Source organism: Episyrphus balteatus, chromosome 3, assembly GCF_945859705.1.
Source record: "Episyrphus balteatus chromosome 3, idEpiBalt1.1, whole genome shotgun sequence".
In the NCBI taxonomy this organism is placed as follows: Eukaryota; Metazoa; Arthropoda; class Insecta; order Diptera; family Syrphidae; genus Episyrphus; species Episyrphus balteatus.
Genome location: NC_079136.1, coordinates 3248757 through 3257890, shown reverse-complemented (window position 1 = coordinate 3257890; position 9134 = coordinate 3248757). Strand labels below are relative to the sequence as shown.

Genomic DNA, 9134 nt, shown 5'->3' with positions numbered 1-9134 from the left:
GGTTTATGTCAGTAGTAGAGCATATCCCGGATATGCTCTACTACTGGCATAATCATTAGTACACTGCTGCAGCATTCGGTTTGGTTTGAATTTGTAATTCAGTAATATCACTCGGAAAATAAATCCATACATTTCGGAAGTATACAAATGCGTTCAAATAAAATAGTACCTATTTATTCGATGCGGACTGTAAGCTACCTTTAAATACGAAGTATATTATAAGAGCACGAGTAGTTTCTTCAAAACAAACTCTACTCCAAGAGTCTCAAACAAGAAACTGCTTACATTGCTTATACTCTTCCTTTATTTGTTTACATATCAACGGAACTAATTTATACAAATTCCCAGCTCAACCATCAGATAAAGGTACTATTGGATGCGCTCAACTGTTAATTATCACAACTTTGTAAGAAAATTGGTCAAAATTGCTAGGTTGCTCTTCAGAAAAAAAAAGAGTTAAGAAATCTGAGTAAGCAAAAAAATTGTTTATACCAGAAAGCTCGCAACTTAAAAATATAAATCAATTTATCGATTTGTTTCACGAACAAGTTTCTCGGTATCCACTGATACCTACTGACATGACTCGACTTCTGACAACCTTCTGTCTGAAATCCAAAAAATAATGAAAAAGGTTCGCATTCGCACTTGATAGGTCGTCGTAGTAAGAGTATCTTTTCGTTTAATCGTGCGCTCGTGCGGTATTGGATATTTTGTGTGTGCTGTGTCTTCCTCAGTATCTTCTTCCACCCAGCATTTTTTCCAATCCATTATTTTAAACAACCTCTCGCAAACCTTACCCAAAGATTATAGCTATTTTGTTTACTTTTCATACTTTTTAGTAAGTTCTGCTAACAAATCAAAAATAAATATTCAATTAGAATTCTTATTTAACAATTCAATTAGTTCTCGAAGAATTTGATTAAAATTTACTCCTATAAGCGTTTTATAATTGTTTATTGCATAACAATTGAATTGCTATAGTGTTATCATATCAAATTAAACTAGATAAAAGTTTTGGGGCTTTGCCTATATTCAAAAAAAAAACATTTTATTGATTACTTCAGCCCAGATACAGAATAAGCAAAAAAAAACGTCATCAACGTTGTTTTTTTTTTTGTTTGCTATACGCAAAGTAATTCCCTAATCATTTTATCGCTTTACTCGAAGCCAGCATAATCATTGACTCTAAACTAGCAAGGGTCAACTGAAGCTGATTTTGTTTCTGTATTTCTGATTGTTTTTGTGTGTGATTAGGAACTGATAACTCAAATCAAAACGAATTAGAATTGATAGCAAGCAGTGTTTTTAATGTTTTTTTTTGCGTAGATTTTTTTCTGAAATTCTTGTTTAGATTGATTTTCCCTTATTTTATAGAGTGAACTCGAATAGAAGACATAGTCATTATGACAGCGTTACCAAAAATCGATATTGACAACCCTCGTTACGAGCAGAGTACTTATTTGAACAGAGCTAAGCATTTCTTCCTGCTGACGAATCCTTTGAATGTTCTCGCTACAAATGCTGAACTCGAACGAGCCCGAAAGATTGTACTGGATTACAAGGCGGGCAAGCCGGTGCCAGAATGCAAAACGGTGGATGATTTGTGGAATGCCAAGTATTTGTATGACTCAGCTTATCATCCTGAAACGGGGGAGAAGTCACTTATTATTGGAAGGATGTCGGCACAGGTGCCAATGAATACATTAATTACTGGATGTGAGTACAAAAAAAACCTTTTATTTAAAAAAAAAATCAACAAGTCTATTGACTTGTACTGTTTAAACAGTTGTTGTTGTTGTTGGGAGGCTAATTTGAATTTGTTATTGTTTTTTTTTTTGTTTAAATGTTTATATCTGCAATTTTATATAAAAAGTAAAAAAAATTTCAAGGTCAAAATTCGAAGAAAAAATCAGTCAATATAAGTATTGTTTCTGTATACATTTGCATATAAATTAGTTATGGAATGAAATTGTTTGCTTACAAATTTGTATCTTAGAGATTGTTTATTTTTTGTGTGTGATGAGTTCGGTAAATGCGATTTGTTTGTTCGATAAAAATAAAAGTCAATAAGTGCATTTAATATTTTTGAAAAATGTGGAAAGTTTTATTACATTTTTACAACTATTGATTAACTGAATAAGATGCACGAATGATTAATACAAATAATAATATGTGCAAACTACTACGTTGCACCTACTGGATCTCAAAGTTCAAGATGCTTATATGCATTTTACGTATTGATTAATAAATTGCCCTAGAAAAATAATTTTAAAAAATCGTAGCCATGTATTTTGTGAGTTGAAGGCATTCGAAAACAAAAATCGAACAAATGGTCTTTAAATTTCCGTTATTACTAATATTAAGTTTTCTCAAATTTTTCTTTAAATATGGAGCCTTGTATAACATTGCTAAATTATTCCAAAATTTAAAGTTACCTTACATCATTTTGTTGCCCGAGTAATTATTCAAAAATTTTACATAACCCCAATTTAATGGACTGTAGTGTATAAAAATGCAAAATTTTGACAAGTTGCCTTAAAAACTGTCGTGTTCAATTCTCATTAAAAAATCCGAGTTTTTTTTATTAGTGAAGTGCTTTTTAAAGATAAAAAAGCTTAATTAATAATGTACCTAATATTTGGAAGGCTACGTTTTACCATAGAATTATGAATGAAAATAAGGAAAAAACCTAACAAGACATAACACAAACTTGAAGTAAACTGTAAAAAGTTCACTCAATTGTATCAGGAAACCTATAGTTTTCATGAAACAATTACACTCATCATGTACCTATATTGAGATTGTCGATCACCAATTGATAAATGATAGATAAAAGTTGAAATTCAAAATTTCATTTTCATCACTTGGGTAATTCAATTGGTAAAGGTTTTAAAAATTGTCGTACTTTTAAGGTCTTACGACGAGGAATTTTTCGTGGTTTTTATTGTTCTTTTTTTATTCTTTTGAAAAAAAAAAAACAAGAAAATATTTTTTATCGAAAATCCAAAGCTAAATAAAAAAAATATTAATGCCAAGATTTTAAGGGGTTATACCTAGTTGTAATTTTGAAAAAAAATTAAATAATTTTGTTTGCATATTTTGAATGTATATATGTTATATTAGAATGTTGTTCGAAAATTTCGCATTGATACAGCAATTAGTTTCCGAGAAAAAATGTATTTGTGAATCTATTTATCTGAGTTTACATGGTTCCCAAAATTTTTGAACGCGTTTTTCTCGAAACTGTGTTTTCAAAGTCGGTGAGCAAAATTTCTCCGAAACGGCTGGAGTGATCGGCTTGAAGTTTTTATACAATTTTCTTAGATACTTTTGTCAGGTAATGAAGAAATAAGGTTTTTGACAGTAATTCAATTTTTTAAGCCACTTTAAATTGTAAATTTTCGTGAAAAATAACGATTTTTTTCTTTGGGAAGCCGCCATTTTGTCAAAAATCAAAATTCTGACTATTCCTTCCTTCATTACCTGCATTTGTCTTTCCTGGAAATGAATCTTTTGGTTTTTTTTTTTAATTTTAGGTGATTTGGATCAAAGATATCTTGCTCACCGCCAGACACCTTTTTTTGGAGGTCGTCAGGAGATCTACTACAACAATAACGGAATCCAATATTTTTTAAATACACAGCGAATTCTTTTAGTACATTAAATTTGCTTTATGTACATGAACGTTTTTTCGCACTTATCTAGTTGATATAACCTCTTCAACCTCTTAAGTGGCTTTGCTTTAAATAGTTCAATGAAGCCAACCGTTCTTCTTTTTAAAAAAGATACGACAGATTGGAAAATGGATATTTATTTTTTGTTTATTTAATTATTTTAATTATTTTGTTTATTAATTAAAAAAAATTTTAAAAAAAGTGTAGAAAAAAAAAACAAAAAATAAAAAGAAAAAGCATGCTTAAGCACTTGTTAAATCAGTAAAAAAAAAATCTCATTGGTGCAAAACAAGCTCAATGTGATACTCAAGCTATCACACAGCACAGAGTACGTATTTAGTTTAACAGCTTGAAGACCTATTTTGTTAACCGTGTCCAGCTTCAGATATTCCAATCGTCTCAGCTTTTCCAACTTTTTACGCAACGATATCAGTAATTAAAGCAATATTATTTTGTCTTCACTTTCATTTTCTAAATGCACTTTTGCAAGGGTGCTTTATATAAAAATAAATTAAACTTATCTAAGCTTATAAAAAAAATATTTAATAGCACGTATTTTATCTTTAAGCGTGTAGCCAATAAAAATGTTCAGGTTTATCTTTACCACACATATCGCGCCAATATTACAATACTGTTGCAAATTAAAAATTGATCTCTTTCTGAATCAGCGAAAAATTATTTATTTCCTAACAGTTTTAGAATTTATTATCTATAAGAAAACGCTTTTTTATTAGGGTAATTTATAAAAAGAATGCAATTAGTTATTTAGCAGTTATTTCAAACATTTCAGGTATATACACTATACACACAGTTTGTTCCAAAAGTAATGATCGAAACTAAATATGCTGAAAGACCTTTTTAAAGGACTCTCAGATAACTTGTTCATATAAAATATTTTGTACTTTCCATTAAATGCAGTTCTTGTGAAATTTCTAAAAACCAATTCTTTGAACTAGTATTTTGCCTCCCCTGTCCATAATGATTTTTTTGAGTTTTTGCAATTCTTTGAAGTTCAAAGTTATAATAAAACTCAATTTTCAACTTTTATTTAAGAAAATCACACTGAAAAAGTTGTAGTAAGTAACTTTCGCAGGTTATTGTTGTTTTTAAAAATATATAAAAGTTTTCAAAATATAACGAACAATATTTAAAAATTTGAATCCAATAAAACAGGAGTTTTCAGGGTAGGTACCTGTTTGATAAGATTCGATTTGCATAAAATCTACTGGCAAGTCTTAGACTATAAGCCCTATCCTTTTCGATTCGTTCAAGTTTGCGCCTCATCGTCCTTTATCAATTTTCTTTATTTCGATACAAAATGAATAAACGGTACAACTAAGCTTAACTTAAAAAAAAACTTAGTTTAATCTGTTTTGTGTATTTTTTTTTTTTAGGTATGATGGCATTCTACAAGACTACACCAGCTGTTGTATTTTGGCAATGGTTTAATCAAACATTTAATGCAGTTGTCAATTATACCAATCGATCAGGTTCAACTCCAATATCTAAAAAGTAAGAAAAAAAAACTCTATAAAACTATGATTTTTCGACTAATTCGTTTTTTTAAATTTGTCTAACAGTCAATTGGCCACATCATATGTTTTGGCGACAGGTGGCGCTTTGACCACAGCCCTTACATTAAATAGATTAGTTAAAGTAAGTTAACTTTATTTGTGCTAGGTACTTTTAATTAATAAAATTCCATTTTACAGAATTTAAATCCTTTAATTGGTCGACTTGTCCCTTTGACAGCTGTAGCTGCCGCTAACTGCATCAACATTCCAATGATGCGCATGCAGTAGGTTTTATAATTATGTTAAAAATTGTATTATATTAACTTTAATTCTCTTTTTTTTTAAAGGGAACTTCGTAACGGTGTTGTGTTACTTGATGATCAAAACAACGAAGTTGGAGTCTCGAAAAAAGCGGCAGCTACTGGAATTTCAACTGTAGTTTTGAGTCGTATCGCCATGGCTTGTCCTGGAATGGGTAAGTCTTAGTTCTAACTTTCTATAATTATTCGTAACTTAAGTCCAGATTGCTTGTTTTTATTGTGAGAAATAATATAATCGACTATAATAGACTCGCATTGGGCGCCAGTTATTCTCCCTTAATTTAAATATTTAATTTTTTCTTTCATTTTAGTGCTAACACCACTTCTCATGGAAATTCTCACCAAACGTGGTTTTATCAAACGATATCCATGGGCCAATGCACCAATTCAAACCCTCTTCTGTGGTTTTGTGCTTATATTTGCAACACCGTTAGGCTGTGCTTGTTTCAGTCAAAGAGCTTCCATTAATGTAAATAAAATTGTCTTCAATTACTACATATCATTTTATTAAGCACTTTGATTTTCCAACAGGTTTCCAGCTTAGAACCCGAAGTCCAGGAAGCTATTAAAAAGAAGAATCCAGATCTTACAGTTGTGTCATACAACAAAGGACTTTAAGAGAACAAACACATCAAAATTGATATAAAACATTCATAAACATTGAAACAAAAAAATGGAAAAAATAAGACAATAAATAGTCGATTAGCATGTCATAGTCATGGACTGAATAGGTTTTTGCGTAGGATTTTTTTTTGTTTATTTTCTTCAAGTCAATCAGAGTTCATTTGGCACAAAAAAAAAACTACTTATTTAATTATTTTGTTCATCTAGTGTTCCTTTAGAAAGATAATTTTAAAAAGAAAACGAAAAAAAAAATAAACTTTAATGCATTTCAACAGGGTAAAAATAGTGACTTGACATTACTAACCCAAAAATACCTCATTGTAATGTATATGCTATAAGTTTACTTATTAAGTTTTTCGTGTTGCATTTTACTTTTAATCAGAAAAAAAGTAAAACGCACTAAATTTTATTTTGTTTAACAATAAAAGATGAAGTTATAAATACAAAAGATTGTTTTTTTTATTTCTCACAAATTTTTTTAGATAATCCCGGCCATGGTAACATTTTCCTTACGTTTGCTTTCATACAAGATAGGTGTTGCATTAAAAGGTGAATTTTCTGGAATTCGATTTAGTAATGACAACCAACAAAACTTATCATAACCAATTTAACCATTAGAAAGTTCACAGAATGAACAAAATTAATCTTATCTAGTATATTTAAACTAGAATAGAAGAGTTTTTATTAACCATTAAGATTTGTCAATGCAAAAAAGTCACTCATACACCACAGTGACCCTCTAGCCCAAGTAACAATTTAGCTTTCATAAGGGTCAATGCAAGCTATTTTTTGGCTTTCATAACAAGAAGGACAGGTCTTATGCAAATCATTTTGGCGCATTTTACCGAAATTGCATAGGACTTTCCTTCACAGGTAATCCACAAGCTAATAGCTTGTGACAAACAGCTTAAAATGGCCTTACGGAGGTCTTCCTGCAGAGGGTTTATCTAATGCTCAAACCGGATTACTTGCGTGGGATGTTATAATAAGGCCTTATAGAAGTTGGTGAAGGTGTTGTAGAAAATGTTGAATTTATGCATAAAAAAAAGAATTTATTAAATTTTATTTAATTTTTTTTATTTTCTTTTGATTTGTTCTGTTTTCGCATTTTCTACATATTATTTTAATTTTTTCCTATTTTGTTTCTGTACCTTTTTTTCGAAATTCCACTGCTTTTTCTGTTGTTCTGAAATGATGAGAAAATTATTTTAATTGAAAAAGAACACATTTTTTTATTTTCATCATGGCTCGGCCAGGAATTGATCCCACGTACCTCTGCATATCAAGCCAGCACCTTACCAGTAGACCATGCTCGAATATTAAAGATGAGTGGAAAATTGGGAGCTAATTTAAAGCTCACATTGAAATGCAATGTTTTTTCTAATGCGTTACAAACATTGCATATCTGCAGGATAACAACTTTGCATACTTACAGGTGAAAACATTGCTTACTTGCAAGAACCTCTTGGAACAGGTCTTATAGAGGCCTTCTGTCACTTGAAAATACAAGGCTTCTTTAGAACGGTTCAAACAGGACTTATAAAGGTCTTCTTTAACTGATATTTACTAGGCTTCTTCTTAACACTTCTAGATAGCCTTAAGGAGACCTCCTTTCTTTCCAAAATGGATGACTTGCGTAAGTAAGCCTTAAACTAAACGTATACAAACTATAGCTTGTCGAATCGAACAAAATGGACCTTATGCAAGTAAAATTGTTACTTGGGAGGTTAGTACATAAATAACCTCGGGGCCTTTAAGCTCTTAAATACAAGGAGGTTGCAATAATGGTGGTCACAATAATAATGTCACACTTACATTTAAGATCCCAAATGGGATTTGGAATCTTACGGCGCTGGCCACCCTAGGTAAGTAGGTAAGTAACACTACATCTTTAATTTAATCAGTATGAAAAAGTTTTTTCTGTTTTTTTCTGTTTTCGATTGTTTTCTAGATTTTCGTATAGGTAGTGTACGAGAAATTCTATTCTTGATTTCAAATTAAAATTCACTCAAAATCTCTAATGTCGTTTTCAATTGGTTTCACTCAACGATTCTGAAATCGAATGGAACAGCGAACAGGTCAAATCGCTTCCACTCAATTCTGTTTTTTTTTTTTTGGTTTGTGTGTTTTTCTGTGAAATTTCAAATGTCAAATATTTATATTAATTTTTTTTTTTTTTATTTCTTTCAAACGAAAACTTTTGAGTTGTTCAAAAATGGTAAAGTTCAAGAAATTATTGGGGAAGTTGGTTTCCAAAATATTTTAAGTAAAGGTATAACTACAATGGCCACTTTTTGCAAAAAGTCAAAAAGTGAAAAGCTTATTTTTTGGTTAAAAAAAAAAACAATTTTTGTAGTTTTTTTTCAACAAACAAAAAGCGCTAGAAAGAAATACAAAAATTTTGACTTTTGTCAATTTCCCACTTTTTCACTTTTAAGGTCATTGTAGTTAAAGGCTTAACTACAATGACCTAAAAAGTGAAAAAGTGGGAAATTTACAAAAAGTAAAAACAAATTTCTTTCTTTCATAAAACTTCAAAAAGATTGCAATTTTTTATATATATGTAGCTTTTTTATATATAAAAAATTGATCGAAAACGGTCTGTCAAATCGAAAAACCGTTAATGTAATAAATGAAGGTAATAAAAAGATCTGCCTACAACTTTTGCTTCAAATTAATTTTTAAAAAAGCTCAAATGAAAGAGATATGACGAAAATAAGAAAATCACCCTTTGACTTGTTTAAAAAAAAACCACCCTAACTCTTAAGCCGAAGGTTTAATTTTGGCCCCACTTAAAATGTCTGCCATGGGGTTTTTTGTCATCAGGGAGTCCACCGCTACTGGATGCGACTAGTTTTAAGTGGTTTACCCTGAATAAATCAATTTTCAGAAAAACTGCATTTTCGAAACCGTCTGCCGAGGGTTTGGCCCCACTTAAAATATCTGCCATGGGTATTTTTGTTATCAGGGAGTCCACCGCTACAGGATGCGACTAATTTCAA

General features: G+C 30.5%; 1 protein-coding gene across 1 annotated transcript; it reads left to right on the top strand.

The window, feature by feature from the left end:
- The first annotated feature begins 630 nt into the window (after positions 1–630).
- Positions 631–6580, top strand: LOC129915794 (sideroflexin-1-3). The gene is made up of 8 exons (XM_055995479.1): positions 631–838; positions 1375–1716; positions 5069–5186; positions 5255–5330; positions 5387–5472; positions 5536–5663; positions 5820–5977; positions 6040–6580. Exons 2-8 carry the CDS (start codon positions 1404–1406, stop codon positions 6124–6126), a joined length of 966 nt encoding a protein of 321 aa, XP_055851454.1. The 5' UTR covers positions 631–838; positions 1375–1403; the 3' UTR covers positions 6127–6580.
- The last annotated feature ends 2554 nt before the right edge of the window (positions 6581–9134 follow it).